The sequence below is a fragment of the Mustelus asterias genome, chromosome 13 (genome assembly GCF_964213995.1).
Source record: "Mustelus asterias chromosome 13, sMusAst1.hap1.1, whole genome shotgun sequence".
NCBI lineage: Eukaryota > Metazoa > Chordata > Chondrichthyes > Carcharhiniformes > Triakidae > Mustelus > Mustelus asterias.
The window spans coordinates 21,896,234-21,921,478 of NC_135813.1; the positions used below are offsets into that span (position 1 = coordinate 21,896,234).

At 44.4% G+C, this 25,245-nt stretch overlaps 1 protein-coding gene across 1 annotated transcript in view; it reads right to left on the reverse strand.

Annotated features, from left to right (window-relative positions):
- Nucleotides 1-5,281: 5,281 nt before the first annotated feature.
- The window catches only part of LOC144503059 (adhesion G protein-coupled receptor D2-like), a 98,534-nt gene continuing 78,570 nt past the window's right edge, over nt 5,282-25,245 (reverse strand). The window contains exons 20-23 of the mRNA XM_078227561.1: nt 23,414-23,426; nt 12,532-12,552; nt 7,852-7,972; nt 5,282-5,287 (exon numbers count right to left, since the gene is read on the reverse strand). Of these exons, the coding sequence (XP_078083687.1) occupies nt 5,282-5,287; nt 7,852-7,972; nt 12,532-12,552; nt 23,414-23,426 (161 nt within the window). The remainder of the gene's footprint in view (nt 5,288-7,851; nt 7,973-12,531; nt 12,553-23,413; nt 23,427-25,245) is intronic.

The window sequence follows — 25,245 nt, forward strand, 5'->3', positions numbered from 1 at the left end:
AGAAGTAGTTCCTCCTCATCTCAGTGTTAAATCTACCGCCTCTCAACCTATGCCTGTGACCTCTTGCTCTAGATTGCCCCACAAGAGGAAACATTTGGTCTACGTTTACTTTGTCAATCCCTTTTAGTATTTTATGTGCCTCGATCATATGCCCCCCTTGTCCTTCTAAACTCCAGCGAGTACAAGCCCAAACTGTTTAATCTCTCCTCATACATCAACCCTGCTCTGTTTACCTACAGGACATTTCCACTCCATCTGACGAAGGAGCAGCGCTCCGAATGCTTATGGTATTTGCTACCAAATAAACCTGTTGGACTTTAACCTGGTGTTGTGAGACTTCTTACTGTGTACCTACAGGACAACAGGAACAACATTTTGAAACTAATTCATTACCTGTGAAGTGGATATCCTGAGGATGCACAGGGTGTTAATAAATGCAAATGTATAATTTATAATACAATAATTGCAAAATAAGGTATTTGTGGCGAGAATGGGTATGGAATTACATTGGCAGCAATGCTTGCAGCATCTTTGTAAGGAACTATTTTGGTCAATGAACTGATAGATTAACCCATATCTGCATTTCATTAGTTTGTGTGTGATCCTTATGTTGCAACTATGGCTAAACTTTCCGAAACATCAATTTACAGTAAGCTATAATGCAACATTCTTTGATAACTTGCTCACATTGCTGCTTGTGAAAGTCATAAAAACCTGCATGAGAGTGTGACAATACATAGTGGTAATTCCATTTGGTTCACAATTAAACTCTCCAAATGAAATAATCGGTAACTTACTCATTTTCTGAGTGTCGTTAACCAGTCTTGGAGATGAGAAACAATACTTCACCAGCTTGTCTGATTTAATAGACAGCTGGAAGAAAGGACTATGGCCAGAATGTTAAAGCCAGTCATGCCTGTGGGATTTTTCCATCCCGCTGCAGTGAACGGATATTTGGTTTGGTGCCAAATTCTCAGACTTCGCTACAGCGGGAGCGTGGAGTGAACAGGCAGTAAGATCGCACCCTGTGTTATTGCCTGCAGACAGTCATTAGTGTGCTGACAGGAGATGCTGGGGGATTTTCCACCCCCATTTTCAGCAGAGGGCGGGGGGATGATACCTGGGTGGAGAATCAACAGGGTTAGTTCCAGAACGGCTTTCACGCCGGGAGGATTTCCCCGCTCGATTGTCCCCGCCACTAACGTAATGGGTTCCTGCCATGAAAGGTCGGGAACCCCTTTAACCATATATTACCAAATACTTAACGGGCCTCCTTGCAATATCATTCCCCCAAGTAGGGACCCCCCCGTGTGACATTGTGGGATGCGCCTTCAGTATTTCTTTTAAACTAAGTTCCAAAGATTAGAGCAGGAAAAGTCAGCAGTGGAGCCGGTGGCCAGCACACCCTCTTCTCCCACCTAAAGTCGACACTTAGTTAAAAAATGAGAAAATTCCACCCTTAATAGACCAATATATCTCTTTTCTCTGGACTAGGACAAGAAACAGCAGGTGTGATTGGCAAAATAAAACGTCATTCACAACGTAAAGATCAGGAACCCTGCTCTGGAATTGTTACTGCCCAGGTTCAGGAGCTTTATTTTTGCTTTCCCTGAGAACTAAGAACATACCAACGAAGGAATAATTTGCCTTGACCTAGCACAGATAATGCTGCAATTTCATGCATAGGGATGGAGCTGCATAGATTACTGGGGAAGGATGGGTGCGATTTTCCCGGCCCAAATAATGCAGCAGGCTGGGAAATGTCAGCCGGAGGGGTGAGGGGGGGGAGGGGGGGGGGGGCATTTTCTATGGCTTAAACAGCCTCGAGCTGGAAAACAGCGTGAAGCTGATTACCAAATTGAAATCGACATTACAGTATCATTGGCGAGCCTGGGACAGTATCCTCTGGTGATCGGGGTGGGGGGCGGTTGGGAAAGACATCGGAAGCCCGGTGATGCGGGGGAATGAGGGGTGCGGGGGACGGGGGGGGGGGGGGGGGACGGGGGGGGGGGGGGGGGGGGTGGAGGTGGGCAGTACGCGTGCGTCAATCTCCCTACTGACAAATCAGTGCGTGCACAGTGGCCCGCTCAGTGCGCTGATGTCGGCCTCTCGGGCGAGATTTGGGCCTCCCCCCCCGCCCCCCAGCCCCCCTTACTGGCGTGAATCCCCCGGCAGACTCTGTGAAGCACAGAGTGCCGGAAATTCAACAGACCAAGTGTTGCCAAAAAACGGGCAGGAAAATCTCCCGTTTTTCCTGACCGCTGGGAACTTAGTTTCCTTTTTGGAAAAATCGCCCCCGATATATTGGAATTCAGGTGCTCTCCCCATGATGTTCTGATCGAACGGGTTTTTGACAGTTATTCTTACTTTATGTACAAATAATCAAACCAAATGGAGACAGATCCAATAGTTTATTCTGCCACTAAGCTGCCAGCTCAGGTCTTTTTAAAAAAAACGAATCTAAATTTTAGCTCCCCGATGTGAAGTAAATTTGCGCTATGAAACAGCCAGGAAACACGACAAAATTAGTCACTTGCTTCCTGCGTTAACATTCTGTGGTGAATTTATTTGTAAGTTTTAACTTTTGTGTTATATTACACTTCCTCCTCCCACATGACAGATATCACTGTTTTGGAAAGTGAATGGCATCTAAGGAGTAAGCATGGAGGAGTTGCTGAGCCCAGAGCTGTCAAGCTGAAAATATGGTCACTAACTCAGGATACATTACAGATCTTGTCATTTAAATTGTACACGTTAATTCAGATCCTCAAACTGTGAGGCACACGAACTCCTCCAGCAAATTATCGGCCAATTATGTCTTTTAGTCAACGTGTACTCTTTACATTAAAAAAAAAGTTCTAAATCAGCACTAGGAAGGGAATCAAAATTAAGCATTTAATTATTTTTTTTTAAAGTGATGCGTTGCCCACCTGAGGTCAGAGGGAATGCTTCAAGGGGTCAACTGAAGTTTTCTAAATCTACCCTCGAACGGGCTGATAAAACTTAACTGAAGTAAGCATTCAGCTGGAGCTGAAACGCTATCAGTATGAGAAGGGAAGTGATTTATTATTACAGTAGATTTTTATGGGTATTGAATTGACGGATTTATGGAAAGGACAATTCTCCAAATATTTGGTGATTATTAACATTCTGTCAGACTACTTTAGTTACTTTAACTACTTATCAAAAAATTCTAGATAAGGTTAAATTCATGAGGTTGAAGCATTTTATGTAATTGGTAGTGCACTTACCAACATTTCATTTGTCCCATTAATCTCTGTACTTTATACCAGAGAGAGGTAATTGTTTTCATATTGTCATTCTTTTGGGAATTAATTAGCTTGTAAAAAGTATTTCAATACAGGAAATACTAGGAATTTGCCTTGGGGATTAGACATGAGCTGAATTGGATAGGTTTTTTTAATTGATTTATATAACCAATTACTTGTGTGAGTATTGCTTTAAAATACTTAACTACTTCTCATCAAATTATGAAAGGTTCAAACAGCATCAAAATAATGAATGAATGAAAGATGACACACGCAGTAAGAAAGGGACATGTTATAGCCGTGTTTGTAACTTTAAGAACAACAAAAAGAATGTGAATCTTCGAACATTATAATTCCTTATTCCCCAGAGCAGAAGGTGACCCCCAGCCCCATAATTGCATGGAAGATCAGATTTCAGTCACTGGGGAAACTGGAATCATGGTTTCATGTTGGCAACACAACAGATTCTGAAAACTTATTTTTAACCTTTAACAAAGTTTGGAGATGTGACCATGCTGTTTTATAGTTCTGAAGTACACAGCCCCAGATTGGTTCCGCTGCCGATATACATCCTAAGAAGTTTAACATTATTCCAGTCCAACGCCGGCATCTCCACATCATGATATACATCCTCACAGAGCAGGAGCGAAGATTGGAAAATTACTTTTTTGAGGTCAACCTGTCTGATTTGTGATGTTCCTGATTTTTTTGGTGATTCAAATCACCAGCTGTTAGATCAATTGCTGCAAATGGAGTGTGTGGATCTCCGTCTGCGATTACCCCATTTATCCTCTCAGCGAGTGGGAATTCACGCCAGGAATGGGGGCTTATTCTTCAGGAGCTGACTTGATGCCAAGGGTGGGATTTTCCAGCCGTGTTCACCCCAAGACCAGAAAATCCCACCTGGGGTCAACGGCCCTTTGCATGGTTCCCCCCCCCCCTCCCGCTACGATTCCCATGGGTGGGCAGGAAGGAAAAATTCCACCCAAAGCGTTGAATTCTCCCAAGCCCCCACCAGTGTGTTCAATGGCAGGCTTGGGGATGGCGGTGGGGAGGGAGGGAGAATATGGCGCGAGGCCCAGAATTTATGCCTGCATGAATTTACAGTGGGACCATCCGCTGGTGTCTGCCATGGCAGGTCAGAAAACCCACCAGAGATAGGAGTAGGAGTGACTCTCACTTGCATCCCATTAATGGGATGCAGACAAAGGCCTGACACCCGCAACACCAGCCCCCCCCCCACCTACTATAATCAGGCCAGATTCTCCACGATGCCAGTGGAAAAACAAGCCAGCATGAAACACATTCAGAACAAATGTGGCATGCAGGTGTTGGGATTATCTGGACAGTGCGTGGGGTTGCCTCCGGCGTTCAGGTGGAGGCCAGCCACAACCCTGGACCCTGGAATACCACAGCATTGTAAGAGGGCAGCATCTGCGGGTGGGCCTTCCAGATTAGGTGTCCTGGGAGTGGTCTACCTTCCAGTCTTGGAATGTTCCTGGAGATTCATCTTCGTTCAAAGGGCATCGATCTTCCTGTCTCCCAGAGATCCATCTTCATTATCAGTTGGTCCACCTTTTGTCTCCAATAGTGGGTCAGTGATGCTGTGCGCCTTTCCAATATGGCACCTGGACATGATGGTCGACTACACACCACCCAGGCCTGACCCATCACTGAATATGGTATGAAACACCTGGCTGCATAAATAATGAGGTTGGGGCCGGGAGATATGACATGTTTTCCCACCAGCCTCTGCAGTGGGAAACATGCCATGTTTCCGCCCCCGCCACGGGACGTAGGCTGGGATTTTCCAGCCTCGTTCGCCTGGCCTTCGCTGCCAGTGTGAATGGAGAATTTGGCACTCAGCCGAAACTCCATTCTTTACAGCAGGAGCACAGAATCCCAGCCACGGGCGAGGTTGGAGAATTCCGGCCTTAGTCTCAAAATGGGAGAATTCCACTCTAAGTATTAATGGAGTTAACTGAAACAGTGATTGTCGTATTGTTTGTAATTCAATCCTGTATCAAAAAAAACAGTTTAGGCGCATTCTTCAAAGGACAAAAATAAATGTAAAAATATATGTCATATTCATTCTGTCAATCAATAACTTACATTTTTCAGATATGGGGCGGGATTCTCCAGCCATTCATGCCAGCGGGATTCTGTGGTCCCGCTGCAGTGAATGGAGATTTGGCTGAGCGCCAAATTCTCTGACCTATCTTGCAGCGACAGCGGGGTGTGAACGGCCGGAGAATTCCGGCCATCACTTCTAAAATATATGCAATCATGTCAGGGCTTCCAGTGGTTTGAACTAAATTGTTAGGCAAGTAATGGATGTTGGATCCATTCAGTCTCCAGGATAACAATTCACTGCAGTGAAATGCTCAAAATGGACGATCAAAAATGATGGAAACCCAGAAAAACTTGGATTGTTACAAATCGACCAAAAGTAGCACTAAGAGTGTCAGTTGTAGCTCAGTAGTAGTTCCCATGCCTCTGAGTCAGCAGTTTGTGGGTTCAAATACCATTCCAGAGAGGAGCACATAATCAAACTATTTTGGTATCTCTGTGCAGTAATGAGGGAGTGCTGAACTGTTCGAGGTGCTGTCTTTAACTTGACGGGTGGAATTTTTCTAAGTGCCCAGCTAGTCTGAAAATTGAAGAGTTCCAGATCAGTTTTTCAGGCGGGTTTTCTCACCCAATCTTATGCACTCTGTCTCCAAAAAGATGGACTAGTCAGTTTCTAGTGAGAGGGGCTGTGGGCAGGGTTTACCTCGCCAGACAGCCTGTCGAGGGAGATATTGCGCATGTGCAGACATCTGATGCTGCGCATTAACAGTAGCAGGGGTCTGACAGACAGACAGAGACCTGTCAGGCCCCTGCTACTGCAGGCAGCCTCGAACAGTAACTCTGCCCCCTGCAATCGCAGGAGCCCATGGCCTGAGATGCAGGTCCTGCCGTCCCCGCGCCGCCCAGACCAATCACGGCCCCAGCGCCCAGACCGATTGCTGACCCCCTCCCTCCCCCACCGATCGCAGACCCCCTCCCTCCCCGACTGATCGCAGCCCCCCTCCCTCCCCCACCGATCGCAGGCCTCCTCCCTCCCTCCCCCACTGATCGCAGCCCCCCTCCCTCCCCCACCGATCGCAGCCCCCCTCCCTCCCCCACCGATCGCAGCCCCCCTCCCTCCCCCACCGATCGCAGCCCCCCTCCCTCCCCCACCGATCGCAGCCCCCCTCCCTCCCCCACCGATCGCAGACCTCCTCCCTCCCACCCCCACCAATTGCGGATACCCTCCCTTCCCCACCGATTGTGGTCCACCTTCAATCGCAGACCTCCTCCGTCCCCCACTAACCACGGCCCCACTGCCCTCCCCCACCAATCGCATGCAGAGTGGCAACGGTCCCTGCCCCCACAGGCCCCACCCTCACCAGCCCTGTCCCATCAGCCCTGCCCCCTGGCAGTGCCCCCACAGGCTCCGCCCCATTGGCCCTGCCCCGGCACAGCCCAGTGGGCATTGCCCAGGTGCCAGGTGGCACCACCAGTCTGGCCCTCCCCCACCTTGCACTCAGCCTCCCTGGGACTTCTCAATGGCCTCCGGTTCCACCGGCGAGGCCAACACGACTGTTCCCCGTTCATGGGGGGCAGGTGTTTTCCTCGCCGGAGAAAACCTCTCCCAGCAAGGCTATAAAGGCAAGCGAGTCCAGACAATTGACTGCTGGGCTCGCTGAACACATTCAAAACACGATCTTAATACATTTAAATAAATTAATTAATCAGCCTCTCGCCCAATTCCAGCGAGAGGCTGACTGCGCCGGAATTCCAGATGTCATAAGGTCGCGCTAGTCACAAAAACCGGTGCCAATGGCGCTAGCCGCTTTACGCCCGATTTTAAGGCATTTTCCTGCCAAAAACGGGCGTAAAGCGGCAGTAAAATTCCACCTGATATGGTATTCTGTTTTTATTCCAAAACAGATGATGTTATCATTTGTTTGATTGCAGTGTGCAAGTTTGCTGTTACGTTTACTACAACAATACCAAAAATATTCCGCGGACTGGATTGTCCGGCCGTGCGTGCCCCAAGGCCGGAAATTCCCGCCCAAGCTCAACGGACCTTTGAATGGTCCGCCGAATTTTCTGCCTTGCCCGCTATGATTCCCGCGGCAGGTGGGACAGGAGAATTTTGGACATTGGCAGTAAAACACTTTTGGACATCCTAAAGCTGTGAAAGGGATTAGATAAATCAAAGTTCTTTCCTGATTTGGGATCCATAACACACTTTAGCACAAAGTGACGCTAAACAAGTCAGGCAGAAATAACCATGACTTTGCTATGAAAGTGATTTAAAGGGCAGGAGTTTACAGCCTCGCTCCAGCGAGACCGGAAATTCCCGCCCGAGGGAATGTCAACGGACATTTACGTTGGGCGTCCCCTGCCCGCTCCAATTCCATGGTGGGCTAGGCGGTAGGATTCCGGTGAAAGATTTCTGATACAATTCTTCATTCTTATACGATACATAAAGTATAACATCTCTTCATCTCAATCTTTCTTGATGGAAGGAATGTATATCATGCACACTTACCTGGAAGGAATTAAGCACAACAAAGATATACGCAAGAACAATATTGAGGTGGACCAAAACCCCACAAAACCAGGTGAGACCCAAAACTGGCAGAAGAATCACCACTGGCTTGATAGCTGCCCTGTAAACAAAAGAAACATTGCAAAGCAAACTTTTGACATATTGTACGCAGGATAAAGTAAACCATGAAATAAGTGTAGCAATACCAGTCAAATATTCTTTCATAGAATCATAGAAACCCTACAGTACAGAAAGAGGCCATTCGGCCCATCGAGTCTGCACCGACCACAATCCCACCTAGGCCCTACCCCCATATCCCTACATATTTTACCCACTAATCCCTCTAATCTACGCATCCCAGGACACTAAGGGGCAATTTTAGCATGGCCAATCAACCTAACCCGCACATCTTTGGACTGTGGGAGGAAACCGGAGCACCCGGAGGAAACTCACGCAGACACGAGGAGAATGTGCAAACTCCACACAGACAGTGACCCAAGCCGGGAATCGAACCCAGGTCCCTGGAGCTGTGAAGCAGCAGTGCTAACCACTGTGCTACCGTGCCGCCCAACAAGTCTTACAAGTCCAACAGGTCTATTTGGAATCACGAGGTTTCGGAACGCTGCTCCTTCAAAGAACTCACCTGACTCAAATAAACCTGCTGGACTTTAATCGGGTGTTGTGAAACTTCTTACTGTGCCCATCCCAGTCCAATGCCAGGATCTACACATCTTAGCTAGCCTAGGCTTAGGCTATTGCAATGTAAGTAGCCCTTGGCCTACATGTGGTATCCAAAACCAAAATTATCTAAAATCCAAAACACAATGGGCCTTGAGGACTTTGGATAATGGATACTCGACCTGTACTAGCAAACATTTCAAGAATATTGGTTTACTTTTATCACTGACTAAGCCAGTATTTATTGCCCATCCCCAGTTGCCCTTCAGAAGATGATGATGAGCTGCCTTCTTGAACCGCTACAGTCCGTGTGGTGTAGGTACACCCACAGAGCTGTTGGAGAGGGAGTTCCAGGATTTTGACTCAGCAACAGTAAAGGAATGGCAATATATTTCCAAGTCAGAATGATGAGTGGATTGGAGGTGTACTGCCAGGTGTGGTGTTCCTATGTATCTGCTGCCCTTGCCCTTCTAGATGGTAGCATTTGTGGGTTTGGAAGGTTCCTGCAGTGTATCTTGCAGATGGTACACACTGCTGCCGCTGTGCATTGGTGATGATGGAAGTGAATGTTTATGGATGAGGTGTCAATCAAGCGATTGCTTTGTCCTGGATGGTGTCAAGCTTTTTGAGTACTGTTGGAGCTGCACTCCTCCAGGCATGGGGAGAATATTCCATCACAATCCTGACTTGTGCTTTTGTGGATTATGGACAGGCCTTGGGAAGTCAGGAGGTGAGTTACCCTCTGCAGAATTCCCAGCTTCTGACCTGCTCCTGCAGCCATAGTATTTATATGGCTAGTCCAGTTAGAACATAGAACATAGAAAGCCACAGCACAAACAGGCCCTTCGGCCCACAGGTTGCGCCGATCACATCCCCACCTCTAGGCCTATCTATAGCCCTCAATCCCATTAAATCCCATGTACTCATCCAGAAGTCTCTTAAAAGACCCCAACGAGTTTGCCTCCACCACCACCGACGTCAGCCGATTCCACTCACCCACCACCCTCTGAGTGAAAAACTTACCCCTGACATCTCCTCTGTACCTACCCCCCAGCACCTTAAACCTGTGTCCTCTCGTAGCAACCATTTCAGCCCTTGGAAATAGCCTCTGAGAGTCTACCCTATCCAGACCTCTCAACATCTTGTAAACTTCTATCAGGTCACCTCTCATCCTTCGTCTCTCCAGGGAGAAGAGACCAAGCTCCCTCAACCTATCCTCATAAGGCATGCCCCCCAATCCAGGCAACATCCTTGTAAATCTCCTCTGCACCCTTTCAATGGCTTCAACATCTTTCAGTGGTAATGTCCAGATGTTGAGAGTGAGGGATTCGATGGTAACACCACTGAATGTTAAGGAGCAAAAATATTGCTGAGTCAATTTTCTGAGGCCAGAAAATTGGCACATGGTGGATAATTGGGCTTACAATCTCAATTCACTCAAGGCCGCATTTTCTGAAGTGGTTTCTTGACAGAAACAAAAAACAAGACTTGGCTTCCAGCTTACGTCAATTGCATTGATATGGTACTAAAACACACAGAGTTCTGATCAGACAATTAAACAGCCGGAATTGGTTATTTTGGAACATGGAAGCTGAAGTTTTAAAAGATGGATGACAATTTTCAGTTGGTGAAAGTCATTTTGTAATTCAATTTTGTAATGCATCACCTTGGCACTTTTGTTTTTTCTAACCAGTACTTTTCATTATTTCCTGTTGTCATTTAGACTGTAGCGTAAACACCACTGATGTTGAGTGTTTCCTTGAGAATTCCATTGTGAAGTAAGATTGGGATGAAGGAAGAGGAATTTGTGAGGGGCCAGTGAATGCAGGTGCAATAACAGTGCTTACTGTTGGACTTGTCAGAGGAGATCTGCTTTCATCACCTCCGCTTCACAGCAGACTGATACAGGTCCTGCAGACATCTGGAATAGGAATGCCTCTTGCCAAAGAAATGAAGGTTTGCACAGTATGAAGGAGATTGTTTAAACCACACACTGTTACTATTTACCACGAAACAATTGTGCCATTTTCCCTCCAGCTGCCCATAGCTGCTGTCAACACATGAATTAATCTTGACTGATAAAACTGTTTTAATGCTAAGTGGAGCAGCAAATCATAGAATCCCTACAGTGCAGAAAGAAGACATTCGGGCCATCGAGTCTGCACCGACTCTCCAACAGAGCATCTCACCCAGGCCCATTCCCTTAACCCCACACATTTACCCCACTAATCCCCCTAACCTACACATCAAAGGGGCAATTTAGCATGGCCAATCCACCTAACCTGCACATCTTTGGACTGTGGGAAGAAACTGGAGCACCCAGAGGAAACCCACGCAGACACGGGGAGAACATGCAAACTCCACACAGACAGTGACCCAACCCGGGTTCCTGGCAGTGTGAGGCAGCAGTGCTAACCATTGTGCCATGTTGCTGATAGGAACATTTAAAATGGCGCATGAAGTTATCATGCACATAAACACAAAAAGTAAAAAATTAAATCTATGCACACTCGGAGGAATAGATGTGACTCATCAAAGCACAAGCAAGCCTGTACATACTTCATTGACATTACATGTTATTGAACCAAAAGGGTACTGGGATCGCCACTGAATTGTCAATGTGATGGGAAAAGGTTTATCAGGAGGCTATCGGAGGCGGTCACCTCTGACAGCATTTCATCCAAAAGCAACGCAAGAACATTCAAATTAACTGAACCTCATATCTTGGCACGAAAAACAGCCAAGACTAAATAGCACAGATGGTCACAAGAACAACTCAGATCGATTCGGAGTAAGACTAGAAATACATAGGATAGAATGAAAATGACTATAAGTTACAGGATGGCAATATATTAAAAACAACAGAAGGGTTGGGTAATTGGGCAGGTTTTATTAATTAGATACAGTATTGGGAATGGATTAGTTGGTAGCACACTTGCCTCAGAGTCAGAAAACTATGAGCTCAAGGTCCTTTCCAGAGACTAGAGCCGGAATTTTCCAGACCCCTCCCCCTCACTCCGTGGCAGGTTTCCCCACGGCAGTGTCGTCTCACCATTGGCTGTCGACGGGATCTACCCGTCCCACCGAAGCCAATTGCAATTTGCACGGCTCGTCCATCCTGCCGCCGGGGAAGCTGTGGCAGGGGGTCAATGCTGGCGGGACTGGAGGATCCCGTCGACGGGAAGGGCCAGAAAACCCATATCTAGGGCCAGGCTTGGTCAATCAGCCTGGAGACGAGGAAGGGAGGAGATGCACTTTGAAAATAGTGCCACTTGATCACTCCGGTGGGGGAGACAGGAACAGACTCGCCTCGCGATTAGCAGCCTGTTAATTTCCTGAAGGAGCTTGATAACAGACTGGGAGAGCCAAAAGGCAACTTTCAAGCTGCAAATCGCTGAACCCAATCAGTCTGGTGAAGGTTAGTGCACAGCTATAGGATCGATATAGGCAGTAATTCTTTTGATGATGGAAGTCCTTGATAAATTGGAATTGCGGAATGGTATTTTCTGCTTGTCCCTGTGGAAAGTTTGGGGTGGGGGTGATTAATTTGGAGGAGGATGGCAGGTGGGATAGCTAGCTGGCTTCCCACTTCCATTTCAATTAAGGGAAGGCCCATCGGTGGCCTTGCTGCCAATTAACGCCCTTAGGTGGGTAATTCAGGCCCACTTAAGGGTCTCATCCCACTGCTACTGGTATTAACCCAGAAAGAAGGGTGTCCCTCTTTCAAAGGCACTCAGTACCTGATCGGATACCTGTACTGACATCTGGAAGAGGGGGTCCGACTGAAAGCTGTCTGCCCTGCCCTTGTTGCCGACCACCACCACCTCCCACCTCCCCTCTCCCCATCCTGCTGCTGTGCTTCCTATATTACAATGATTTTTCTTTATTCATTTACGGAATGTGGATGTCGCTGGCTGGACCAGCAGTTATTGCCCTTGAACTGAGAGGGCATTTCAAAGTCAATCACATTGCTGTGGCTCTGGAGCCATATGTAGGCCAGACCAGGTAAGGACGGCAGATTCCCTTCCCTAAAGGACATTAGTGAACCAGATGGGTTTTTAATGACAATCGACAATGGTTTCATGGTTGTCAGTAGACTTTTAATTCCAGATGTTTGATTGAATTCAAATTTCACCATCATATTCCACCATCTGCCGTGGTGAGATACAAACCCAAGAGCATTACTCTGGGTCGCTGGATTATTAGTGAGATGTTTCACAACACCAGGTTCAAGTCCAACAGGTTTAATTTGGTATCACAAGCTTTCGGAGCGCTGCTCCTTCATCAGGTGAAGGAGCCTGATTAAGGAGCAGCGCTCCGAAAGCTGGTGATACCAAATAAACCTATTGGACTTGAACCTGGTGTTGTGAGACTTCTTACTATACCCACCCCAGTCCAATGCCAGCATCTCCACATCACTGATTAGGCCACTATACCACCACTACACTTCAATAATATATCATTGACCTTAAAGCACTTGTACGATGTTTGGAGGTCATGAAAGGTGCTTTATAAATGCAAACATTTCCTAAATTAATTAGTCACGACAACCTTGATTAAGCAAGCAGTCAGTTGATAGTAGCACACCAAGACGGCCCTGAACCTGACATGGAAAACTGTGAATTAAACACTAAACGTAACTCAGTCACATTAATTATAGATCTGTTTTGTTCAAGTGTCAAAAGATGACTCACTTTCTAAACTAATTCAATTAGAAAGTTTCACAATAAAGTGAATTTGAAACAAAGCTGAACTCAGGAAAGCAACATTTTCACAATAGATTGGAGGTCTTAAATTAAAACACTATAAAAGAGATTTTAACTTTCATCACTGGGGGAAAACTGGATTAACCATCTGTTAGCTCCAATGTTGATGGGTTAACAAACATAAATCAGCAAATTATTAGAAGGAAATGATTTAATTGATTTTACCCACGCAACCTTTCATAGGCTACAATTTAACAGATTCTGCTATAAACTATGCAATAGTAATAAGTTGCATTTATATGGTGCCTTTAATGCCGAAAAATGCCCCTAGACATCACACAGGAGCACTGTAAAACACAAGGTGACATTGAACCACATAAAGAGATATTAGGTCAGATGATCACAAGCTTGGTCAAAGAAGTAGGTTCAGTTAAACCTTGACAAAAATTGAGTGAAAGAAATAGGTATTTTAGTGGCTGACTAAATTAAAAGCTTGGTCAAAGAGATATGTTTTAAGAAGCGAGGAGGTGGAAATTTTCAGAGAGGGGAATTCCAGAGTTTGAGGCATAGCTGCTTGAGAACATGACTACCAACAGAAGGGTGAATAAAGTTTTGTGTTCCACAAGAGGCTGCTGTTGGGTTTGTAGGAGGTTACAGGGGAAATAATGTGCAAGGTGTAAGATTTGGATAATTCAACTAGTTTTTAAGAATCTGTAACATATTTGGAATGTATTCCTTATCCACTTGAAAAAGGATCGGTCTGAATTTCTGTTGGACAATTAACAGTCAAGGTAAGTGGGAAACAGGAAAGAGTCATTTGTGAAGGAACAAAATTGTTTGATTGTTTTACGATTAAGTTCCTTTGAATCTTGAGCTGATGCAGCTGTATGCTGTCTCAAAGGTCACAATACAATTAGATGTTTTTTTTAAATCAGTTTGAAGGAATGGTTAAAAGCAATTGGAAATTAGGATAATACTATGTTTAAACAAATTATGTATTGCTTTAATTGATCTGTAACAGAGGGGAACCTTTATTTTCTGATATCTGTGGGGCTTGGGTTAAAATTTGTTGATAAGAGGATGTCACTTTATCTGAAAGAAATGTGTTATTTGTTTGTAATGGAATGCAAACTTGTAGCCAAGAGCTGTGTCTCTGTTTACAACCCACAAAACAAGGGAAAAGAGATGAATACTTGTCTTTAGTTTGTTACAGAGGTGGGGTGACACAGGATGATTTGCATATTATAGCCAATAGAAGAGGTGAATTTGGACTATTTCCAAAAAAAGGAAGCCCTGAATAATGAAACTGAGGAATAAAAGTTGTGAAATTGTAGTCCTTGTTGGCACAGTGATACCATGGCTTTTGGGATATGACTCTTCTGGGCATAGTTCAACATCACTTCAAAGACAAAAGGAAGGAGAGACATCACCTATGCTGGCAATACCAAGAATTCCTGGGATTTTGAGTTGAGAAACTTCTAAGTTGTCTTCACTGCTTCTTGTTCACTATATGTAAAATCATGCTTGATAACTTCTACCTGATTCATAAGTACTAGTTATTTGTACCATGTAAGTCAAGAAGGAGAGGACCCTAGTGTTAGAAATTAAGAATTCGGACCCTAAGAGTTTTTTTTTAAATGGAAGGGTTTTACACCTTGAAACCCTAAATCTTGCAAAGGCCACATGAGATTTGAAGACAGAGATGAGAATTTTACATTGGAGACATTGGGGGAAAGGAGACCAATTTAAGTTAGTAAAGGGATAGTTGATTTGAAGCACCTGGTATGGATGTGATCTGGGCAGAAAGGTTTTGATAGAACTGAAATCTAGGGAACATGGAGGATGAGAGGTCAGCCAGGAGAACATTAGAACAGTCATGACAAAGATGACGGTTTCAGTAGCAGATGGAGGCAGTGTTACAGAGATGGAAGTATGCAGTCTTTGTGTTGAAAAGAGCATAACAGGATTTGAACATGAAGATGACTATGGTTGATTTTGTAGGAGTGGAACTTGGTCAATATAATTGACAAACAAAGAGATATTGGAAGGGGATGATGTGTTGGCTGTGTCACAGGTTTAAGTGACAATGTTGCTCATAACTTTGATTCTGACCGTATTAGTACTATTGCAGGAGCTGAACTCTTATTGGAGAGTTTTAAAAGTGGAGTGAAAGATGGGCATGGATTTGTAGCAACGCAGTGAAAGATTATTTGTGAAGACATCATACATTGTACGAGGCACTTTGAAATATTTTGGCATGATGTGCTGGTGTCATAAGTTCAGGTCTGCATGGAGTTTGCACGTTCTCCCCGCGTCAGTGTAGGTTTCCTCCGAGTGCTCTGGTTTCCTCCCACAGTCCAAAGATGTGTAAGTTAGGTGGATTGGCCATGGTAAATTGCCCCTACATGTCCAAAGATGTGTAGGTTAAGGGGATTAGTGGGATAAATATGTGGAGATATGGCAGGGGATGGGCCTGAGTAAGATGCTCTGTTGGAGATTTGGTGCAGACCCGATGAGATGAATGGCCTTCTTTTGCACTGTAGGGATTCTACGATTATCCAGATCAATGTACATAGTGTGACAGAAAAAGAATGGCTGCAACAATAATTTAACAACAATAATGGCAATAGTGGCTTTAAAATGGCATTTCTGGCTGAGACTTAAGTATGCTGGGAATTTTTGCTCAATTTATAGATTAAAACCAGATGCAAGTCGTAAAGTTGCTCTGGTCTGGGAGTGTGATCTGAAGCTTCTCAGATAAGGGAAGTTGTTTACATTAACTGAGGCAGTATGGCTTCGATTTATATGGCTACTATGTATGGGACGTGTCAAATGAACTAAGTGTAATGGCATCATTCAATAGTAATTTCACTGGATGTTTGAGCCATGTGATCAGTTTCTGGTTACACAGTTGGCTGGATGACAGAGAATCTTCTGGAAGCGAGTGGAGAATTGTGGATAAAGAGACATTGCTTGCCATCGATAACTCAAAGAAACCAACCGTCGCAAGAAGACCTGTACCCTGAAGGATGCTTCAGAGAATAAGCTAGATTCTACATCGTGGATATTTCTTGGCCAAGGTTTTCCTAAACTCGGTAGTATTTATTTTCAGTTAGTAAAAGTTGATGTTCAGTTAAAGTTAATATGCAGTTAAGAGTTAAAGTTCAGTAAAGGGTTAATGGGTTGCAACTGTTTATGTTCGAATTGGTACCAAAAGTGTTAAATAAATAAATAATTGCATTCCTGTATGTCTCATTAAATTGGAATGCTTGGAAGGTGTTTAAATTAAAAACTGTATTAAAAGTAGAATACAAATATGTATACAAATTACAGTTTACATGCTACAATGTCACTTTATAACACATTAATGAATGCAAATCAATAGAAATGCAATACATTAATGTACCAGGCAATACACTTTGCACATAAGTGAACTCGGACAATCTAATGGATACACGCCCAAGATCTGGCATTAGTGCAGGATTAGAGATTTTTTAAAGTTTATTTATTAGTGTCTCAAGTAGGCTTACATTAACACTGCAATAAAGTTCTGTGAAAATTCCTAGTTGCCACACTCTGGCATCTGTTCGGGTACACTGAGGGAGAATTTAACATGGCCAATGGACCTAACCAGCACGTCTTTCGGACTGTTGGAGGAAACTGCAGCACTAGAGGAAACCCGTGCAGACTCCACACAGATAGTGACCCAAGCTGGGAATCAAATCCAGGTCCCTGGCGCTATGAGGCAGCAGTGAACAAGAACAAAGAACAAAGAACATTACAGCACAGGAACAGGCCCTTTGGCCCTCCAAGCCTGCACCGACCATGCTGTCCGACTTAACTAAAACACTCTACCCTTCCGGAGACCATATCCCTCTATTCCCATCCTATTCATGCACTTGTCAAGACGCCCCTTAAAAGTCACTACCGTAGCCGCTTCCACTACCTCCCGCGGCAACATGTTTCAGGCACCCACCACTCTGTAAAAAATCTGCCTCGTACATCTTCTTTAAACCTTGTCCCTCGCACCTTAAACCTGTGCCCCCTAGTAATTAACCCTTCCACCCTGGGCAAAAGCTTCTGACTATCCACTCTGTCCATGCTTCTCATAATCTTGTAGACTTCTATCAGGTCGCCCTTCAACCTCCGTCGTTCCAGTGAGAACGAACCAAGTTTCTCCAACCTCTCCTCATAGCTAATGCCCTCCATACCAGGCAATATCCTGGTAAATCTTTTCTGTGCCCTCTCCAAAGCCTCCACATCCTTCTGGTAGTGTGGCAACCAGAATTGAACTCTATATTCCAAGTGCAGCCTAACTAAGGTTCTATAAAGCTGCAACATGACTTGCCAATTTTTAAACTCAATGCCCCAGCTGATGAAGGCAAGCATGTCGTATGCCTTCTTGACTACCTTCTCCACCTGCATTGCCACTTTCAGTGACCTGTGTACCTGTACACCCAGATCCCTTTGCCTATCAATACTTAAGGTTCTGCCATTTACTGTATATTTCCTATCTGTATTAGACCTTCCAAAATGTATTACCTCACATTTGTCTGGATTAAACTCCATCTGCCATCTCTCTGCCCAAGTCTCCAACTGATCTATATCCTGCTGTATCCTCCGATGGTCCTCATCGCTATCCGCAAATCCACCAATCTTTGTGTTGTCCACAAACTTACTAATCAAACCAGTTACATTTTCCTCCAAATCATTTATATACATTACAAACAACAAAGGTCCCAGCACTGATCCCTGAGGAACGCCACTTGTCACAGCCCTCCATTCAGAAACGCACCCTTCCACTGCTATCCTCTGTCTTCTTTGACCGAGCCAGTTTTGTATCCACCTTGCCAGCTCACCTCTGATCCCATGCGACTTCACATTCTGCACCAGTCTGCCATGAGGGATCTTGTCAAAGGCCCTTATGGCACAGTGCTAACCGTGCCAGATTGCACAGATGTTTGGATATATGCTGGCAGTAGGTAAGGTTTGTGCCACTCAGAAAATTTAGGTTAAAATGTAGTCAGAGTCATAATCACTATAAGAAAAAAAATAGTATCACACTGGACTGAACATTCCGGAAGAATTCACAACTTCTTTGTGAGCAGCTGTCCTGCGGAGCAGCCCAGTATGTAAATATTGAGTTACGAGCGAACATACCTACATTGGCATTAGGAGCAGGAGTAGGCTACTTGGCCCACTGAACCTGCCATTTGGTAGGATCACGATTATCTGACTGTGGCCTCAACTCCGCTTTCCAGCTGACTTCCTAAACCCTTTGACTCCCTTGTCAAACAAGAATCTATCTAACACTACCTTGAAAATATTTAATGACTCTGCCCCCACCATTCCCTGGGGAAGAGAATTCCGCAGGCTCATTGCCCCATGAAGAAAAAAAAATTCTCTTTATCTCTGTCTTAAATGGGAGACCCCTCATATTTAAACTGTCCCATCGTTCTAGTCTCTCTCACAAGATGAAACATCCTCTCAGCATCTACCCTGTCAAGTCCCGTCAGGATCTTATATGTTTCAATAAGATCACCTCTCATTCTTCTAAACTCCAATGGATAAAATCCTAAGGGGCGATCTCACCAAAAAAATTCTAAGTGCCGAATGAGCGTGAAAACGGGAAAGAATCACACCCATTTTTTAGGCGAGCTCTCAGATGAAGAAGCTGTTCTTGAGTCGCTTGGTACATGATCTCAGACTTTTGTATCTTTTTCCCAAAGGAAGATGGAAGAGAGAATGTCTGGGATGCGTGGGGTCCTGAATTATGCTGGCTGCTTTGCCGAGGCAGCGAGAAGTGTAGACAGAGTCAATGGATGGGAGGCTGGTTTGCGTGATGGATTGGACTACATTCACGACCTTTTGTAGATCCTTGCGGTTTGGGCAAGTGTCCAATGGTTTTTAGTGAATTAAGTATGTTACAACCAGTCCCCAGATTCGTTGCCCTGGGCAAGATCCCTTAATTTGTTACCATCTGGCTGGGATATTCCCAAATTGTTATACCCCGGTGAGGAGGGATGAACTGACTCACTTTCTTTATTCAACCCCCTCTGCTAGTCACAACAAGGAATCTAAAGGATCACTCCCTTTGTGGATACCTTTTCACTGTCCCAATATTTAGGGGCGATTCTCCCAGCCCGCTGCGCTGCGCACAGCTGTATAATTTATGTTAATGCTTATTTTCATATAATTACCATTTCATTAGCGGGCCCGGAGAATTCAAATCTCAGCTCAGTTTGAAAAGACCAGCGGGATGTCCTTGTTTTTACGCAAATTCGAACTTGAAATTATTTTGGGAGAATCCCATCCTTTATGTTTCAAAAGGAACCAATTTAACCAAGCTTTCTTGAGTTAAAGGTAGAGTGAGTATATTATCTACTAAAGACAAGAAAATGATAAAAGACTGAAATGTATATATATAAACATTAGAAGTGAAAATTGAGCCCAAAGTAAGTTTTAAAAAGGTATACAAAACAGTTCTTGACTCATGAGGAGCAGCTGCTTGAACATTGCGGCCATTATGATTGAAGATTCCAATAGAACTGACTTCAGCAGGCGAAGAGTCGGTTTCAAGATTCTGGTGTTCCGTAGTTTGACGGAGAAGCTTCCCTATTTCTGTTTTAGCTGTGGTCTTCGCTGACTTGGCTTACCTCAACAATCAGAGAGAGAGAGATGGAGATATACCTGCAAAAGGCTTTCACGGAGGGCTGCTCCTGCTGACTGGCTTTTTTCTACTGTGTCACACATGCTCCAACACCACAGTGCGTGTGCGCGTGCACACACACACTTTCACATACGTAGGGCAGTTTTGTAACTTCCCACTCATATATTCCCAGAAGGTAAAATCCAGAAATCCGTCTGAACATCATGCACAGGATATCTCTTGATGAGATAAGAACACAGCAAGAACATATGAACAGGAGTAGACCGTTCAGCCTACTGAACCTGTTCCACCACTTAATATGATCATGATTTCAATACCTTTTGCATCCATTATCTCCATAGCCCTTCATATTATTGTTAATCGGAAATCTATCAATCTTTGCTTTAAACATACACAATGATTGAGCTTCCACAGATCTCTAGGGTAGAGAATTCCAAAAGATTCACAATCCTCTGTGGAAAGAAATTTCTCCTTATCTCGGTTCTAAGTGGCAGTTCTAGACTCCCCAACCAAGGGAAAGATCTTACCTGCATCTACCCTGTCTATTCATTAAAGTATTTTGTAGGTTTCAATGAGATCACCTCTCATTCTTCGAAACTCTGGGTAAACTGGGCCTGTATTTTCCAGTCTCTCTTACTAAGACAGTCCTGCCATCCCGGAACACCGCTGCTGCACTCCCTCCTTTCTAGGGTAAGGGGACCAAAACTGCACACAGTAATCTAACTGTGTGCAATCTAACCAAGCTCATATACAATTGAAGCAAGATCTCACTACTCCTGTACTCAAATCCTCTTGTGATTAAGGCTAACATTCCATTGGCCTTCCCAATAGCTTGCTGCACCTTCAAGTCAGCCTTCAGTGGTTTATGAACAAGGACATCCAGGTCCCTCTGTACATCTACACTTTCTAATTTTTTACCATTTAGGAAATACCCTACACATCCATTCCTTCTACCAAAATGGATTACCTCACATTTTTCCACATTATATTCCATTTGCCATGTTCTTGCCCACTCACCAAGTCTGTCCAACTGCTCCTGCAGCCACTTTAAATTCACAACACACATTCCCGCCTAGCTTTGTATCATCCGCAAACTTGGAAATGTTACATTTGGTCCCCACATCCAAATCATTGATAGATATTGTGAACAGCTGGGGTCCATGTACCAATCCTTGTGGTATCCCACTAGCCAGAGCTGCCAATGTGAGAATGACTTGTTTATTCCTCTGTTTTCTGCCTGTTAGCCAATCCTCAATCCATTGCCTCCTATCCCATGTGCTCTTTTTAAATTAACCTCCTGTGGGGGACATTATCAAAAGCCTTATGAAATTCCAAACAGGTCCATCAACTCTCCTTTATCAATTTTGTTGGTCACTTTTATTGTGAAATAAAAAGAAATCTCTTCACATACTAAGTTCTGGAATAATACTGGAAGAAATCAACACTGTGGAAATCTTTACGAATCTTGTGAATAATTCACAGCTGGGAATGAATGTTAAACGAATCCTGACAATCCGAGGGTTTCAGAATTGTGTTATAGTGAATTCAGATGAAAAAAACAAAAATATCTCAGCAAATCAAATAAATAATAAAAAACATTGCTCTGAATCCTGTCAGCAAATGAAGCATTAACGGTATAATGCTGAAGTAAAAATCCCAAACAAGCAAAACTCATGCCAACATGTCCTTGTGAGATACAACCATGGCAAATGAATCCTTGCAAGAAACCAGGGTCACACTAAATCATGTTAAAGAGCAATAGCATTGTTAATATTGTGTAAGACTACTGTGAGAGCTCAAGCTACCGCAGTCATTTGCTTTCAAAATTGAGTATGTCATAGTGAGTTGTGATTAATTCTTGAAAGACCTGAAAGACACAAGTGTCTCAAAGTAAATCAAGTCATGAAAGCAATATACTGAATCCCTCTGAGAAACTAGTGCTTCTGCGAGACATTGAAAAAAAGAAAGGGTGTCTAAATGAGTCAGGTTGTGGGAAATATATGTGATTCAACACAACAATGTTCTGTGAATCACTGCACTGAACACACACGCAAGTACTTCTGCAGAAATTTACTTTTACTTAGTGCTTTTCATTTATCAAAATACTCCAACTGGGCTGCAAGTGGAGAATAATGATGAGAAAATGAGCCGAGACATGTACAGAGAAGAAAACTTTCAGCAGACAGTGGGAAGGTGCGAGGGTGGGTTTGGGGCAGTTCCAGAGAGTAGAGTTCAGTGGTGGAAGGCTCTGGGGTCAATGGTTCAGGTAGCTTCTGCCACCTATGGGGGCAAGACCACTGGGAGACTTTGAGTATAGCCCCCCCGTACAGAGGACAACTTCTTATGCAAATATCACACAGGTGGAGCAGGAGAGAATGGAGGAAAAGAAGAATGCAGCAGCATTTAAGGAGCGGTGAACCACACACCATATTACTCCCTCAGCTAAAGAATTTGCAGGCAATGCAGTGCTTGCCACCTGCCCTGCACAAAGTTTGTTACATTTTCCCAACTGCACAGCTCCATTGCTCAGCGCATTGACTCTTCATATTTTGGTTGCAGTCTTCAAATATATCTGTGCCATGTTCCATATGATCACTGCAATAATCACCAGTCTTGCATCTCAGCACATAAGAACTAGGAGCAGGAATAGGCCATCTGGCCCCTTGAGCCTGCTCCGCCATTCAATAAGATCAGGCTGATCTTTTCGTGGACTTCAGCTCCATTTACCCGCCTGCTCACCATAACCCTTCATTCCTTTACTGTTCAAAATTTATCTATCCGTGCCTTAAAAACACTCTGGGGTAGCCTCAACTGCTTCACTGGGGAGGGAATTCCACAGATTCACAACCCTTTGTGTGAAGAAGTTCCTCCTCAACTCAGTCCTAAATCTGATCCCCCTTATATTGAGGCCATGCCCCCTAGTTCTGGTTTCACCTGCCAGTGGAAACAACTTCCCTGCTTCTATCTTATCTATTCCCTTCATAATCTTATATGTTCCTCTAAGATCTCCCCTCATTCTTCTGAATTCCAGTGAGTATAGCCCCAGTCTACCCAGTCATTCCTCATAAGCCAACCCTCTCAACTCCAGAATCAACCTAGTGAATCTCCTCTGTACCCCCTCCAGTGCCAGTGTATCCTTTCTCAAATAAGGGAACCAAAACTGTACACAGTACTCCAGGTGTGGCCTCACCAGCACCTTATACAGCTGCAACATAACTTCACCGCTGTTAAACTTCATCCCTCTAGCCATGAAGGACAAAATTCCATTTGCCGCCTTAATTACCTGCTGCACCTGCAAACCAACTTTTTGTGATTCATGTAGAAGGACACCCAGGTCCCTCTACACAGCAGCTGCAATTTTTTACCATTTAAATAACATCCATTTTGCTGTTATTCCTACCAAAATGAATGGCTTCACATTTACCAACATTGTACTCCATCTGCCAGACCCTTGCCCACTCACTTAGACCATCTATATTTCTTTGCAGACTTTCAGCGTCCTTTGCACACTTTGCTTGCCACTCATCTTAGTGTCATCTGCAAATTTTGACACACTACACTTGGTCCCCAAATCCAAATCATCTATGTAAATCTTAAACAATTGCGGTCCCAACACTGATCCCTGAGGCACACCATTAGACACTGATCGCCAACCAGAGAAACACCCATTTACCCCCACTCTTTGCTTTCTGTTAGTTAACCAATCCTCTATCCATTACATTACTCGCAACATCATACACCTTTATCTTATGCAGCAGCCTTTGGTGCGGCACCTTGTCAAATGCCTTCTGGAAATCCAGATACACCACATCCACAGGTTCCCCACTGTCCACTGCACATGTAATGTTCTCAAAGAATTCCATCAAATTAGTCAAACATGACCTGCCCTTCATGAACCCATGCTGCGTCTTCCCAATGGAACAAATTATATCCAGATGTCTCGTGATAAATTCAAGCATTTTCCCTACCACAGAAGTTAATCTAACCCGCCTTTTGTCTACCCCCTTTTTTAAACAATGGCGTCACATTTGCTGTTTTCCAATCCTGTACTTTTACTCTTCCCTTTCCCCCAACTTGCTAGTTTAAAGTCTTTGTGGCCACCCTATTTATCCTTTCACTCGAACACTGGTCCCAGATCGGTTCAGGTGAAGACTGTCCCAACGGTACAGATCCCTCCTGTTCCAATACTGATGCCATGAAATGAAACCCCTCTTTCCCGCACCATTCCTTTAGCCACGTGTTTACTTCCCTAATTCTCTCAACCCTATGCCAATTTGTACGTGGCTCGGGTAATAATCCTGAGGTTATAACACTCGAGGATCTGTTCTTTAATTTAGTTCCTAGTGCTTGATTGTCCCCAAACAGGTCCTCTTTCCTAGTCTTGCCTATGTTGTTTGTCCCAACATGGACCACAACAACTGGATCCTCCCCCTCCAATATCCTTTCAAGCCGCTTAGAGATGTCCCTCACCCTGGCACCGGGCAGGCAACATACCATGCGGAACCATCACATGTTTCTGATCTTTCAGTTTTGATCCAGTGTGCTCCTTGTTCTTCCCCCTCCACTTCACCATTAGTGCCAGAGCCATTTCCCATCACATTCTTCACTCTAATGAGTGGATCATGAAAGGGGTCAAATCGTGTTTAAAAATTCAGCTGCTCTGTTTTATGACTGAAAACTGGTGTAAACAGTTTCTCTCCCAAATTGCTGGCCAAAATACATTTTTATTTTGTTCCATCCTTGGGACGTGGGCATCGCTGTCTGGACCAGCATTTATTGCCCTTCCCTAACTGCCCTTGAACTGAGTGGGTCGCAAGGCCATTTCAGAGTCAACCCCACTGCTGTGGGTCTGGAGTCACATGTAGGCCAGATCAGATAAAGGCAGCAGATTCGTGAACCAGATAGTTTTCATTATGTCAATTGAGAATGGCTTCACACTCATAATTAGGCTTTTAATTCCAGAATTTTTAAAATTCAAATTTCACCATCTGCCATGGCAGGATTTGAACCCGGGTCCCCAGAGCATCACCTGGGTCTCTGGATTACTAGTGTGATGACAATACCTCTGTGCCGCTGCCTCTCCAACTGTCACACCAACTGTAGATGTGCCAAAAAGAGCGTGGAATTTCAAGGCCATATTTTGCATTGGCTACTGGATTCAAAATTAAACTGACTGTGTACCATTCCTGATGACTAGTTACAGAACAATGCTTAGTTAAGAAGAAAATTGAGATTTAGAAACTTTAGGCTTATTTTAATTCTGTAGCTTCACCTGAGGCACTTCTTCCACCAGTTGAAAATTTACAGGGTTGAGAAGGAAAATTCATGCTTCAAAACAAG